At 38.5% G+C, this 16,542-nt stretch overlaps 1 protein-coding gene across 12 annotated transcripts in view; it reads right to left on the minus strand.

Annotated features, from left to right (window-relative positions):
- NCKAP5 (NCK associated protein 5) overlaps window positions 1–16,542 on the minus strand; it is a 964,576-nt gene that overhangs the window by 271,968 nt on the left and 676,066 nt on the right. For all 12 annotated transcript variants that reach the window (XM_077861464.1, XM_077861463.1, XM_077861465.1 and 9 more), the window contains one exon: window positions 6,929–7,078. In XM_077861464.1, coding sequence (XP_077717590.1) covers window positions 6,929–7,078 — 150 coding nt within the window. The remainder of the gene's footprint in view (window positions 1–6,928; window positions 7,079–16,542) is intronic.

Raw genomic sequence — 16,542 nt, forward strand, 5'->3', positions numbered from 1 at the left:
AAGAGGAGTTTTTGTCTCTAATCCTAGCTTAGTGATTGTTGCTAGGTGACCTAGAGTTGGATACAAATTAATCAGGAGAAAGATATATACCAGATGCTTTAAGACAGGGATGTCTGGAGTTACCTGTCAGCAGACTGTCATAGAATTCAAAGATGAGAAGCAAACAGTTAAGGATTTCTATTCAAACTACCACCAGCATGTGTCTTTATAACTTTTACAATGTCTTTTTATGTCATTTTAGGATAGGAGAGGATACAAGTGAGAGGAAGGAGAAGGCAAGAACTTAAAGTCAATTGGGAATGCTAAGAAATTAGACCTTCTCTCATCAGCAAAGAGACAAAGCAAGGTGGTAGAAGAAGCTGCTATGATCACAAGCTCTCCTCAGGCTCCAAGGCTCCCTGGCACTGAGCACGTGAGGGTGGGCCTTCTGCATCCGAGGTTGAAGATTCAGGTAACATTCTATCCAAGACTGTGCTTGGTACTAAACTGGAACTAAGGTGTTTGAAGAGCTTTTAATATCACTCGAAGACTCTATCAATGGTTCTGAGTCCTGGCTGTGCATCTGAACCCCCCACAGGGCTTTATGACAACACACGTTGATTCTCGTATCTATCTATCTATCTATCTATCTATCTATCTATCTATCTATCATCTATTTATATTTTATTTATTTATTCATGAGAGACACACAGAGAGAGAGGCAGAGACACAGGCAGAGGGAGAATTAGGCTCCATGGAGGGAGCCTGATGTGGGACTGGATCCCAGGACTCCAGGATCATGCACTGGCCAAAGACAGACGTTTAACTGCTGAGCCACCCAGGCATCCCGATTCTCCATTTTAGACTTCAAGAATTGGAGTTTCCTGGGTTGTCCACCAGGCATCTGAACTTTTCAGAAGCTCTGTTTCTGCATGAGTTTCACCCCCTGTAGATTTCACTCCAACATTTCTATTTCTCCCTCCTGCATCATGGCTTTTGTCCTTTCCACTGGATCATTCCCATCGGTACACCAGTGCACCCTAAATAGTGCCCTGTTTTTTTCTTGCTACTGTTTTTAAGAGCTTTTCTTGTACTATGTCTCTCCTTCAGGCATGATTGTCTCCATGTCAGCTCCACTTCACAGGAAAAGTCCTCCAAAGAGCCATCTGTATACATTGTCTCCACCTCCTTGCCGTCCTTCCTGCTCCAATCAGAAACTATTGTCGTCAGGCTTTTAGCTCTCCCAATCTCATGCCAGAGCCAGTGATGGATTCTGTGCTTTATCTTTCTTATTCTGTTGGTGGTACTGACAAGGCTGCCCTTGAAATGCTTTCATCTTTAGACCTCTCTGACACTTCACCTTTCTGATTTTCTTTCTACCTCACTAATGACTCTTTCACAGGCTTGTTGGATGGCTCTCCTTTATCGGCCAGACCTCTAATGCAGGAGCACTGCAAGGGTCTGTCCTTTGCCCTCTTTAGGTCTACATTTCCACTTATGTCTCATGTGGCTTTATTAAGTCCCACAGCGTAGAATGCCATCTATATGCTGATGGCTCTCAAATCCATATTTCTAGCCCTGACCTTGGCCTTGGAAATCCAACTACCTACCAAACATCATCACTTGAATGTTTAGTAGGAATCTTGACTTCACATGGACAAAACAAACTGATGATTATATATTCCATTCCTCAAGTTGCCTCTGCTCTGAGCCTGGCCTTCCTCAGAAATCTGCTATAACTCCATACTCATTTGCTAAGGCCAAAAACCTAAAAGTCACTCTTGACTTCTCACTTTCTCTTATGTTCCACATCCAATCCTTCAGTAATTCCAATAGGTTCTACTTCTCAACACATAATTACATGACCAAATTTCTTATCAGCAGAGCATAATCGAACCATGGTGGAGTCTAAATTCTGACTTTCACACTTACTGACTATATAACTTTGGGTAACTTATCCAACTTTTGGGGGCTCACATTCCTCATCTGTAAAATGGAGATAATCATATCCACCTCCCCTCACATTAGTTATTATAAAGATTAAAATAGTATGTATATGTATAGATTGGAATGGTGCTTGAACATACTAAGCTCTATGTCAGAACTTCCACCACTGTCATCATCATTATTCCCCTCTAGTCTACTAGTCTAATGGTATTATTATATGCTATTATTTCCTATTAGTCCTAGATGCCTGTTCTAGACCTACTAGCCTAGACCTAGCCTACTAACAACTTCCATCTAGAATCTAAAACAATTTCCTACCTGGACTTGTTGTCCTGCTTTTATACCACCAATCAGCAAGAGTTGTCTTTCCGAAGCACAAGTTGGACCGTGTTACTTCCCTGCTTAACAATTTCCAATGGCTTTCCTTTAAATTTACAATTATATTCAAAGTCCTTGCTGTGACCGTAGCCTATAAGGCTTTAAAGGGTCTGGTCCTTGTGTACCCCTCTTAATTTTCTTCCTCCCATTTTTTAACCTTATATTTGTGTTTCAGGGTAAATTTCTTTCTTCTATTCCTTTAACTTGCCAACATTTCCACTATATATCTAGGCTTCCCCACATGTAGTTTCTCCTTGTGCTTCATTCAGGTTTTCATACAGCTGTCTCCTTGTGTTATTTATTTATATATTTTAAAAATATTTTATTCATTTATTTGAGAGAGAGAGAGAGAGAGAGAGAGAGAGAAAGGGAGAGAGAGCCCAGGAAGAGGAGCTCTTGGGGGGAGGGGCAGAGGGAGAACCGAGTTCTCCCTCTGAGTAAGGAGTCAGACATGGGGGGCCCCAGGTACCCCTCCTTTGTGTTATTTATACTGTGCCTACATAGCCTGGTAATCAGCTGCCATTGTAGGTAAACACCTCTCTTGTTTCTATCTGATCTCCGATGACTATATCACCTGTTTTTTCTTATTCAGAGGCATTCATTTTTCTATTTGTTTGTTTGCTCACTTATTTATTATTTAAGTGTGCAGTTCACTGGGGTTTTGGACCATGAAATTGATCTACTCCTAGCATTTGGCCCATAGAAGGTATTCAGTAACTATCTATTGACTATGAACTCAACATAAAATTGTGATGTGCAGACAGCTTTGAGAATTACTATTTAAAAAAAAAAAAAAAGAGAATTACTATTTTTAACTACTTCATTTTAAAATGGAATTACTGATTAACAAAAATGCTTATGCTTAGCACTTTAATTGTCATACTTTCATGGAAAGGTATAACTAAGTAGAAAACACTGTTATCACTTTAGCACATTTAATTGCCATGTTTTTCTGCACAAAATAAATCTTTTATATAAGAAGCCAAGTTCCTCTGACCTTGAGGCTATAGCTAAGGCATCAGCACTTACCTGGAGGCTCAGAACTCCCAGGTTGTCTCAGTCCTGCTCTCCCCCTTAGCTAGAATTTGGGAATCAGAGATGCTGTGGGAGTTGATAATGAGCAAAGGGCATGTCCGGCTTGATTTCTAGTCAGCTGTGAAGCTGGTCAATGAATGATTAGAAAGGGCAAGTGGGAATGTGCAGAGAGATGCCTGAGACAAGCAAATCACATATTTTAAGGAACATGCCCATAAGCAAATCTGGTGCTTAAGGCCAAAACCCAGGGCAGACATGAGGGAAAAGAGAAGACATAAGGTCAAGTCAATGCATTGTGGAGGTCATGTCTAGGAGATTCCCTTGACTCAGTGGTCAGGGATGAGATGAGAGAAAGGGGTGGTCCTTTGATAGACATGGCCTTTGAAAGGGTGGTGCTGTTGAAAATAGTGAGCTTGATACTAAGTTGAGTAAGCAGTTTCTTAAACACATGTCTTGAAAACCAAAATTTTTAGAAAACATAGGAAACACTACACCTGGCACTTAAAAGCTACAGAAAATGTACAAGTGGCATCTATATCAACCATGTGGCCCTTATGGCACATATATAAAATATAGCAAATGGTTCCCCCACCAGACATCAGGACCCTAAACAAATCTTATCACTTAGGCCCAGGGAAAATAGTTACTGGGTGGTGAGGGTAATGGCTGACCTTCCTGAACAACTGAAAGTTACTGAAACCAAGGTACCGTGCAGAGAGAAAACAATTGCTAGGACAAAAGAGAGAGGAAGGTGGGAGAGAGAATATCAATCATTACTTTGATTACTGGCCCTGGAGCTCTTTTTGGAAGGTAAATGTTTTATTTAGCAAAATACCTTGATGAGCTCTGTGAATGGCATGGAATGAGACCATGAGTGGGGTTCAGGGACAGAGCACAGAGCCCTGCATAACCAGTGATGGGGCCTTAGCGGAGGGAGAAGAAGCACATGGGAAAGAGCTGCCATATTCTCTGTCAGGTTGGGAAAGAAGTTGCAGAAAGGGGCAAGGGAGAAATGCCCTGTAGCTGAAGAACTTGGAAGAAACAGTTAACTAAAGATCAGGTTCAAACAGTAGTAAGAATTGTGGGTAAGGAGAAAGTTAACTTAGTATTGAACAAAGAACTTTAGGAAACAAGCAATGACAATGACCAGAAGAAATTAATTTAGAAAATAAAATATTTCTGTGAATTAAAATTGTGGGGATTAATGGCACTTAGATATATCATCTATTGCATGCAACTAATGCTGGACACAAGAGGTGTTGCCTGAAGTATAAAGATCTCTGTGAAAGGAAAAATAATACTGCTTCTCTTTTACTCCATGAGGGTTTAGAAAATATTAGCTGCCAAAAATATTTTTAAAATACCTCTTAGCTTGATTAAATAAAATGTTCTTCACAAAGTTGTCTCAGTGACAATTAGATGAACTAAGAGCAATTGTTACTGTAATTAGGAATAAAACTAACAATTTAAGTACATGGTTCTAGGGAAATAAGAAATTGTACTACCAAACATTTCTAAATTAAATCTAGGTAATTCAAACTCTAGATGAAGTTATGACTTTCTCAAAGCTCTCAGATTTCAGCCTCAGTCTCCTTTAAGAAGGCTTCTCCACCTTGCTCAGTAACTTTCTTAAAATGACACAAATGTGAGAATTTTTGAGGGGACAGGGAAGATTCCTGGATGTTTGCCCCAGTGGGCACTGCCAGAGGTTTCTTAAGTTAACTTCTCTTCAGCCCCATGTTTTTTTGTTTGTTTGTTTGTTTTTCCCCATGTTTGGTATCACTTGCTCAACCTGTCCACCCTGAGTCACTCTAGTGTGTAGTAGCTCAATTTTTCCATTCATAGTTCTTATATTAATTACTAAATCCAGGTAAATAGAAAAAAAATGATATAACAGAAGTCAAGAGCCTTGGAGTAAGGGCATGGTGGAGACCATGTGCCAGGCATCACTGTACTAATATTAACTCATTTCATGCACGTCAATGCCCTATAAGGTAGGTTACTATTATGATGTCCATTTTTGCAGTTGAGTAGATAGAGGCACAGAGCCTGTTTTGTGAAGCCTGTTTTGTTTGGGATTCAAACAAAACCTTGGGAGTCTGGTTCCAAAATCCATAGTCTTAACTTCTTTGCTTTCCCTTTGCTGAGGAAATGAGTATAAAAAGGGCATGCTCACTATAGACAGCATGGTGGATTGGAGGCAGAACTGCAGTAATCAAGCACAGAAAACAAGACTTCTCTGGGTCTTGTTTTTACACATTAAGTTTTCAGGTCTCTGTTGACTCTATTGTTGAATTTTATTTTTAGATGTTAGCTGAAAGTCCCTTACACCTAGTTGAGATGAGATGGACTCACTGTAGTCTGGCTTAAAAGTAACTATGTCCCTATTCTAGATGTTAAGCCAACTTTTAAAAAAGTCATCTTCACTGAGTCTTTCAGCATGTGAGATGTCAATCAAGATCTAAAAACTGGAATTTTCTTTGAGGACTGCTATGAACTGGAATACTACTCAGCCATCAAAAAATGAAATCTTGCCATTTGCGACCATGTAGGTGGAACTAGAGGATACCCTGCTAAGTGAAATAAGTCAATCGGAGAAAGACAATTACATGATCTCACTCATCTGTGGGATTTAAGAAACAAAACAGGATCATAGGAGAAGATAGGAAAAAATAAAACAAGAGAAAATCAGAGAGGGAGATAAACCATAAGAGACTCTGAATCACAGGATACAAACTGAGGGTTTCTGGAAGGGAGAAGGGGTCGGGGGATGGGGTAACTGAGTGATGGGCATTAAGGAGGGCACGATATGGAATAAACACTGGGTGTTATATAAGACTGATGAATCATTGAACTCTACCTTTGAAACCAAAAATACATTATATGTTAATCAATTTAAATAAAATATTTTTTTAAACTTAAAAAAATAAAATAAAAAATTCAGGAATTAGCATGTGCAGTGATGTCAAAGGCCACTAAGTAAAAGACCAGTGGTTCCAGATTATTCTGGAGACTGTGGTGGCTCCTCCTTAAAGTACCCTTAGCTCAGCTTCACCTCTACTTGTTTTATGTTTTACATGTTGAACTTCTGCACAGGTTTGTTTTTGTTTTTGTTTTTGTTTTTTTTGTTTTTGTTTTTTTTTTGGAAATGCTTTGAATACTTAAGAGTTTGATTTTTTTGCAGTCATCTTTATAGAGTATTGGTTTTACAATTATTCTTCATTCAATTATTCATTATATCAGGTACTGGAAAAACAAAGTGAAATACCACAGAGCACTTCCCTCATAAAGCATGTAATTTTAGGAGTACTGATCCATTTTGAGGGCCAAACTGAATTTAAAATGAATTATTGTCCTAGGTACACTTGTTAAGACATTGCAATCAGAATCACTAGGTCAAGACTCTCAATGCTACAAATTTTAACTTTTTGCTCACCAATGACAAATGAATCATAATGGGAGATACTAGAATCCTATTTGTCTAGGTGAACTGAGAAAGGAAAACTTACACTCCCTAAAACCAATGTCTATCAAAGAAGCAGAGCACTGTCATTTTTCTTTAAATATGTAAAATTGTTTCATTTCTTACCTCTAGAGCTTTCAGTCTTTCCAACAGGAATTTGGTGTTTTCTTTCCCCTCATCTGCACTACTGCTTTCACTCCTTGAATCCTCATCCACCACCATGTGAAGACCTTCCAAAGTTTCCTTGTGTTTTCTCTCTTCCTCTGACAGCTTTTCCTGAAGCAAGAAAGAATTATTGTTTTCAATAATCTCCAATGAAAAACAAGCAAGAGTCTAAGGCTAAAAAGTTTGGAACCTCTCTATTGCTTTTGCATTCTTTTGGGGGCTGAGGTAGAGAAGATTTTGCTAATGAAATTCTCAGTGGTGCTATATTAGTAAAACACAATAGATAAATTAATGAATCCTGGCAGGACAAAGCCACTGGGTCAATACCTCTGAATGCAAAAGTTCTCTGCCCTGTTGGAGAAGTTGACCCAGCCAACAAAATCTTAGGTGAAACTGTGGGTAATCCATTTTGATCTGCACCATGGAATTCAGCTATATGCTAACTGGGAAAAAAAACAAATCAACCTTGATACCTTGATTTGTGAAGAGCTTAGCTCCTCAAAAGAGGATCGTTAAAGTCACTGGACATGCAACTATTTAATTATTCTAAGGGAAAATAAAATATCATGAAATATTGAAATGAGAGTGATTTCAGAATTCTAAGCTGAAACCAATTAGTTCCTTTGGCTTGATGACACAGCTCTTAAGGACCCTTTAGTTCCTTTTCTAACACTCCAGGATTTGTAGTATAGCTTTGAGGCAGACATAAAATGCCGTTATCTTGTCTTTCCTCCCTGTTGGAAGCTCCTCACTCAACCTTATCTCTGGCAGCTTTTGGAAGTTGAGAAGTGTTAATTTGAGCCTTATGATTGCCTCTTGTTTTCAAGGGAAAAAGAAATGTCAAGAGAATATCATATGATAAAAAATCTCATCCATTCTGTACATATATTAAGACCCTTGTACTACAGAACCAGGTGACATCATTCCATCACACTATTGAATTCTAACCCAGACACTGCAGAAATCACCGTCTTAATACAGCTAATTGTCAACCATGTGGGCTAAACTGGATTATCAATGATGAGAGATTTCTTTTTATTTAGCACTAAACTAAGATCATTTGCAAATAGGAAGCACAAAAACTAGGCTTCTTCATCTCTAGGCCCTATAAAATCTACTTAGAGGGGAAAAGTCAGGTTTTCAAACTGCGTTCACAAAAGTGCTTTGAAGTTCCAAAAATGTTTAACTTATTTTTAAAAATAAATTATAAAATATGTAAAAACAGTTCTTAATCTGTATGCATATATGTATAAATATAGATCAATAGATAGATACATACATACACACACCTGGAGGCCACATAGTAACTTGACCCATGTTAATGTGTTTTATGTAGATTCCAAGCTATAATTTCTCTTGTCATGTTTCTATAGAAATGCACAATTGGTTAGGAAGGTGATAGCTCTTTATGAAATCAGGCCTATGTCTAACCACATATAACGTGCAGGTATGTTCACTTCTATAGCACATATGGCTTCAGCTCAGGTCATGCAAGTTTAAGGTAGACATCCTCAGGTCAGGACAAACATCCATGTCATTTAAAGTATTTTTATGAATTTGATTCTTTAAGTTCTGGTCACTTGTCACTCGTAGACTTTCATTTCTACGATAAGGAACACGAAGCATGTAGAGTTAATCAACTTGGAAGTGAAGAGGTCCTTTTATTTCTTTAAGATTTGAGATTGTAATTAAACACTTAACTGGGATTGTAAAGCAAGTTGTTTTTTTTAAATATCATCTACATCTATGTCTCTGTATGAATTATGGTTTTTCACTGCTCTTTCAGGCAATTCTATTTGTATTTTCTCTTCCTTCTTCCCATTCTTCTAGTAATTAGGGCTCTATAGCTAATTAAAACAAACAAGAGCTACTGTTGTGGTAAATGAGAAGCCAAAAGACTTTGGAGTATGACAATTGGGTTCCATATCTACCATTTACCAGCTTAGGAAATATCTTGGGCAAACTACTAAATTTCAATAACTCTTGGTTTCTTTGTCTTCTAAATACGTTGGTGAGGTTAATGCCAACAAATATAGCATACACATATATACAGTCAATTCTCATTATTTCTGGTAATTCTATTCTATAAAGTTGTTATGAACACTGAATTAGTAAATACTAATCCTAGGGGAAATACAGGGTTAGGTTCCTGTAGGCAACATTTCCATAACTAATCAATACACAATCTTGTTTTATGAGTGTTTCTATTTAAAGGCACATTATTTAATATATACTATTAATTCATTAACATTGAACTAACAGCCTATAGTCCTATAACGCATACCTGCACAGTTATCTAACATCTGTTTTCTCCATAAGGCACATCATAGTCTTCTTGCCCTTAGGAACACTAGACAGCATTTTAGCAATATACTTGGAGGCCATTTTAAACACTTAAATCACTAATAAAAAGCATAAAATATGAAAGATGTGGCACTAAATAGAATGCCAAAGGACACTCGTTTATTGTAGAAGGTCAAAAACAAGAAGAGTAGTGCCTTGTTTGATCTCAGCTGGGAACCTGCATATCAGGTCACTCAAAGTTTTCACCGCTCTGTGAATGTCTGATTTATCATCAAAGTACAATTTGATTGTAAACAAATTTTAGGCAGTAGGTGAATTCAAAAATATAAAATCTAGAAACATTATGAGGATTGACTGTACAAACGTACACACCAGCACACACACAGTTAAAGTGTCTAGGCACAGTGCCTAAATAATATATAAAACAACTGGAAACAATTCAAGATGATATAGATTATATGTGAGTGTTTAGATTGCATAACATGCATGGTTGATTTTACATAGTTTGAAGAATGGGCAATCAATGAGGGATGTGGGATGTGATTTCATGGAAATGTAACATGACTTACACTTTGATACAGTGATACAACTTTAATAGTTAAAGAGACAAACAGTGGGATTTTTAGTTGAAGAGAAAACTGAAACAAAGGCTTTCAGTGAGGAATAGGTTTTGTCCTTATTGGTTAATGAGAAAACCAGTTTGATGATAACACACACACACACACACACACACACACACATATTGAGAGAGTAGCTGAGTACAGGATTGTAAAGTAAAAGAGAAAGGATTCTGGGGAATGAGAAAAATTCAGACATGATTCATACATTGATTTGTCCATCTTATGGATGTTTATTGAGTGTGGACTACTGGCCACTTGCTGTCCTGGGTACTGGAGATATGGCCAACAAGACAAAGTTCCTATCCTCCATGAATTTTATATTCTAATGATGGGAAACATGCTGAACTCCAAGTCATATCAGGAAGTTATGTAATTGTAAACTAGCGGTAAATGCTATAAAGAAAATAAAGTAGCATGATATGATGGTCAATGATGTGTCTAAAGAAAAAGTTAGATATGGTGACATCAGTGTAAGGTGCATCAGTTTAAGAGGACATGGCCATTGGAGTGGAGACCAAATGAGGAGGAGGAAGCTTTCAAGCAATGTCCTGGGATAAAACCAGTACAAACAAGTGAGAGCAAAGCCAGTGCTTAGAGGCAGGGCTAAGCCTTCCTTGCTGGCCAGCTAGGAGGGAGTCCCTGTGAGGGAGCACAGTCACTGTAAGAGCAAGAATAGCAGGAAATGTGACCAGAGAGAGAGAGAGAGCTAGAACTTTTCATGTCTTGCAGGGCATGAAAAGGCATTTGGATCTTATTCCAACTGCCAATTGGAGGCTAATCAGGGAAGTGACAGGTTCTGGTTTACATTTTAGAAGCATCATCCTGACTGCTATAATGGAGAATGGGCTGTGGAGGGAAGGAGCTAGGAGCCCAGTGGGGATGCCTTTATACGAAAAGAAATAAAAATTAGGAACACTGTGAAGTTTTTGGACAAAGGCTTACTTAAACAGTTTTCATATGGGATGGAAGGTTAGAAGCCATGGCTTCAAAGCTCAGCTTTTACACTGTTGCACCTTGCTGGGCCAGTCATTCAACCTTTTTCATTCTCAGTTTCCCCACAGATGTAAAATTAAGGGGTTGGACTAACTGCCCCTTCCATGGCTGAAGTTCTAAAAATTCAATTACTCAAGACACAATTTTTAGGAAAGATGTCATCAATATGTTCAATGGTGATAGAGATGGCAAGAGAACAGAAAAAGAGCCTCTACATTTTGTAATACGAAGGTTATTAGAGGGGACTGGAGAGCTAAAGCGTGATGATGATACCCCACATTGTCAGTAGTTAAGCAAAAAGTGAAAAAAAGAGAAAATAGAGGCAATTTTCTTAGATGCTTATTTGAAAGTCTGGCAGGAAGAGAAGGTGACAGAATGAAATGTAGCCAAAGGGCATTACAGAGATAAGTGGAAACCTTTCTCAAGATCTAGAAAACTGAGTTGTTTGAGAAGAGGTGCAGCACAGGTGAGAATGTTGAAGAGGAGACCTCCAAAGCAGAGGGGGCTGAGGCTGAAGGGCGCTGATGAAAAAGTCAAGGTTTTTCAAATGCGGTCACCTGAAAAATATCACTTTACAGCTTAATCCTCGAGTTAGTGTTTCTAAATCACTCCTTATTGTCTAGCTTAAGTTGTGGGGTTTTTTTTTTGTAATTACTTATTTGATATTATTGTTAACACAGATAGTAAATATTACATAGATATAAAATACTGTAATAGCTTTAAAACATATTAATACAAATACAAACCTATTGAATCCAATTTAAGACTTCTTTTAGGTATTTTAGTCTTTGGAAGTATAGTCAAAATACAGTGCTGCAAAGTCATAATAATTTTTCTCAAAGTGGTTATACCAGTAACTTTATAAAGAGTTAGGTTTATTTCCTTATTTTTTGCTTTAGATAGGTTTTCTCTTTAAACATTGTTTTTTCAAAAAAAATTTTTAAAGATTTTCTTTATTTATTCATGAGAGACACACAGAGAGAGACAGAGACATAGGCAGAGGGAGAAGCAGGGAGCCTGATGCAGGACTGAATCCCAGGACCCTGGGATCATGACCTGAGCCAAAGGCAGATGCTCAACCACTGAGCAACCCAGGTGTCCCTGTTTTTTCAAAATTTTATTTAAATTTTAGATGTTAACATATAGCATAATGCTGGTTTTAGGAATAGAATTTAGTGATTCATCACTTATGTATAACACTCAGTTCTAGCTTAAGTTGTTAAAGGACAAGGATTTGTCTGCAATCAGTTCATTTTAGAAACACCAGGAGGGAAATGACCAGGGAAGAGTTGGAAGCCATTAAAGCCTGACATTAAGCAGCTAAAGCTAAATCCATGGGACATTCAGGAAAATGGGGCCAAACATAGGCTCAGAATCATCCCATCCTCAGGGGTAAGAGACTTGGCATGTTTATGCACCAAGCCCATAAAAATCAATAGTTGAAGCTACTTCCTGGGATATCAGTTTCCTGGCATTCCCAGCTTGCCATAGGCAATAGGGCTATGCCTACTTCTCACATAAAAGTGCCCTCTGGCACAGACACTGATAGCTGGAAGTCACACAAGCACTCTAGATGTTCTGGGGTATGGGCAGAGAACTGCCATCGTCTATTACAGGCAGAGAGGAGGCTTGTGACAGTTCTTATGTGACACTGCCCAAGAAAGAAAGCCACATCTGTATGCTGCTCAGACCAGTCGCTGTCCTAAAAGCATACTTTGCTGTGTTCTACATTGCAAAATGCCCTGAAACCAGAAGGTAAAGCAATCTGTCCTGTCCTTTTCTTCACTCTTGCTTCCTTAATCACTTGCCAGTGAGAGTGTTAGAGTATAATGTAATAAAGAGAAAGAGGGAGATAGAAAGGACGTATATTAAGTAAGTAGGTGAGCAAGAGAAAAATAAGCAAAGAGAAAGTGGTAAAAGAGAAAAATCTAAAAGAACTGGAAATATGGCTATATCCCATTGACAGATGACTACTGTCCATTTCAGAAAGAATAGCTGTTGGATTTATATTCACAAAAGCATGAAACTATTTTTGTGAAAAAACAAGTACATGTATTTTATCCACATGTAAATAACTCATTTCAATCAGAGATTTTATTTTAGTTCTTTTGCTAAATAATCATCTATGATGCACATGGTAAAAGAGAGAATAAGATAAGAGAACAGAAACATGTGGTTTTAAATAAAATATATCCTCCTCTTGAACTTCCACAAGAGAAACAAGAAAAATAAGCCAAGTCTATGCCCAAAGATGCCAAGCTGTGAGCAGAATAAGTTGATTCCAGAGGTGACCTGTTTTCATGTTTTAGTTCTTTAGGGACTTTAATCAGCAGTGAATTCTATAAAAGTGAGGCCACCACACAAACAACTCTCACTCCCCACATATTTCATATATGGTTGGGACCATAAGCTTGTTTGCCTCAACAAATACCAGCCAGGACGCAGGAAGCTAAAGATTTAGGAGCTCAGTTAGTATCCAAGGGTTTAAATCAAACTTTGCCTTGTCAGTACATAAAGCAATCCTTAGAGCTATAAGTTTCTCTAAGTGGTTACCACAGTAATGATTCACCTTTGGGGGAGCCCTCATCTTTTGTTCTCAGCTAGTCAGCATCATCAGGCCTATGTAAAATAATATCAATCAACCCAAAGCTCTGGGTTGCATCAGTTCGTCTCAGACTGATGAGAGTCCAAGGAGTAGAGAGCACACAGTATAGCTCTTCACTGATGGCCAGTGACTGTTCACTCAAAGACATTGTGGAAGAAAATGATCATAGTGCCCTCCCCCAAAAGTATCTTGTTCATCTTTTGGTCACTAGCGTCCCTCCCCCAACCTAGCACACAGGGGCAATCAAGGAGGGTTTCATGTGGTCACCTTACTTTATAACTAATTAATTAATCCATCCATCCAATAAACATTTACTGAGCAGCTCTTATGTGCCAGGCACTGTAGAAGATGTCTGGGGAACAAAGGTGGAAAAAAAAAAAAAAAACCCACACAGGTGGCTCCTGTTCTCATGGAGCTTAGAGTTTTGTGGAAGGACACAGTTAATCAAAATGCCACAAGCCAGCATAAAATAACACTGTTATATGTGTTGTGCAGATAAGTCTTCGGCTGCTTCAAGAATCAATAATAGGAGATGAAAAAGAAAGGCCAGGAAAGCATGGGAGTTAAACAGGAAATGAGCATGAGGTGGGAAGAAGAGAGGACAATTTAAGAAGTCTGAAAGGAGGTCTGTGTAGCTGGGGAGTGAAATGAAGCTGGATGGGCTGACAGGGCCAGGATACAAGTCAAGAAATTTTACCTGTACCCTAAGGGCACTGGGAAGTCATTGACTGTTTTCAAGTGCGCACATGCATATGTGTGTGTGGAAGAGGTGACAGGGTAGATTTGTGTTCTAGAACACCTCTGTGGTACTCTGTGGAGGATGGATTGGGGGGAGGTTAACACAGATGTGGGGAAAATAAGATACTACGGCAATAATCTAAGTAGGAGTTGACCGAACAATGATTAAAATGACAATCCCACAACATGAGACCTTATAGTTTGCAAATCATCTTGTAATTTTGATTCTTTTGTATGCAGTGCCCCAACAATGACAAATAACTAATACTTCCTGAGGTCAATGTTGTTCATATAGTGGTCCAACAGCAATTGGCATCAGAGTCAAAGTAGCAGAGGCAAGGAAGAAGTGTTGCTTGCTTAAAATGCAGATACTTTGGCCAACTCAGGCCTTAGTGAATCACAATACCTAGTGGTGGATCCAGGAATCTTTAATTTTAGAGAACATCCCAGGTAATTCTAATCCATGCTTAAGTCTAAGGGCCTCTAGACAAAGATGCTTCGGAATAAAACATAAATGACTTACTTCAGATAAGCTTTTGAGGTTGCATACTTAATTCTTATAATTAATATGTAAAATGGACACTTCCCCCTGGAGACTAAAGGGGGAGGGTGGCTATTCATAGTAGGTGATAGTAGGTATAAACCAGGCCAACTGGGACATATTCACCCATAACTTGCTAAATACTACTTCAGTAATAGATGTCAGATATTAACCTATAATAGAAACCACTCTGTCTTAGTGTAATGAGATGTCCTTGGGAAATTTCTGAGTTCTGAAATGCCAGTGACTACCATGTTATGATTGTTCCTTCTCATGGACGGTATTAATAGTTTATAGCTACTTTTCATGGCTTCCACAGCAAGAGATACTAACTTTCCAAGATATAAGTTCTATATGTGCAATATGAAAGGGAAACAACTCTCCTGCTGGGAAAGCTTTTCTAATTTAAAAATAATGTGTGCTTGCTTCTTGTTTGTATTAAAAAGAAATGAGGAGAAATCTGTCCATTAGTGTCCTACGTGAAGTAGAAAAGTGGCAGCTGGTTGTCACAAGTTTAAAATTTCTTTTCTCTTTTTTAATATTTTTAAAATTTATTTCAGAGAGAGAGAGAGAGAGAGAGAGAGAGAACGAGTCAGCAGAGGGGCAGAAGCAGAGAGAGAGATAGAATCTCAAGCAGACTCCCTGCTGAGTGTGAAGCCTGATGTTGTAGGGCTCCATCCCAGGACCCTGAGATCATGATGTGAGTGGAAATCAAGAGTTGGCCGCTTAACCAACTGAGCCACACAGTTGCCCCCCCATTTTCTATATTAAGATACGTGATACAATTAGTTTAAACATTCTTGCTTCCTCCCTACCTTCAATCCCACAGGGTGTGTGGTTGCCTGGTTGTGGTGCAAAGGCTTGACCTCAACATGGTGGCCCTGCTGTCTTCCACCCCATCTCTAGGAAAGCGACACTAGGTCAACTCAAGACCTTAATAATGATTGAAGGACCCCAAATCAGAGCAGAGGGAAAAGGAAGTGTTTGTCATGTTCATACATGTGTTGGTATTTTATTTGACAGGAAAAAGGAGAGTCGACCTCAACCATTTCTTGAGAGCCATTAAGTTCCAGCCTACTGTGATTTATTCTGATCCAGTGTGGGAACACAGGCCCTTTTTACCAAATTTCATAACTAGTAGAAATAAGAAATCTACATTCCAGTCCTAGCTCTGCTGCTAACCAGCTGTGCGATTTTAGTCAAGTCACATAATTTCTTTGTCCCTCGACTTCTTCATCTGTGAATAAAATGTACGGAAATAGACTAATCCAAAGGTGTCTTCTAGCTTTAAATTTCTATGATTTGGATCATCTATAAAAACTGAGCTTGGAAGGATAAATATTTAAAACAGTGATGAAGTTGAGAGACTTTAATACAGAATACCATTTACATTAGATCCAGAAGATACCCTGCCTCATAAAATCTTTGTGCTTCTTTTCCAGCATGCATGTCTCTCTCTCTCTCTCTCTCTCTCTTTTTTCCCTTGAAAAAAAAACCTTTCCTCTTCTTGCTGTGTACCACTCTTGGGCCCTAAGACAGAAGTCACCTAATGAAACCTTTACATTTAGCACATTCCATTCCCTACCTATAAGAAACAGGAAAGGCCTGGAGAGCAGTAGCAACAGAGTTTAGGGAAAAATGCTTCTAACACGCACAGGAAATCATGCCCAACCAACAGTAGTGGGAGGAACAGTTTCAAGTATCTTCTGGTCCCAAGGCTTTAGGAAAATTTTTAAAAAATCACTCATCTCTGATAAAAATCACTTATTATTTT

This window comes from Canis aureus, chromosome 20 (genome assembly GCF_053574225.1).
Source record: "Canis aureus isolate CA01 chromosome 20, VMU_Caureus_v.1.0, whole genome shotgun sequence".
NCBI classification, from domain to species: Eukaryota; Metazoa; Chordata; class Mammalia; order Carnivora; family Canidae; genus Canis; species Canis aureus.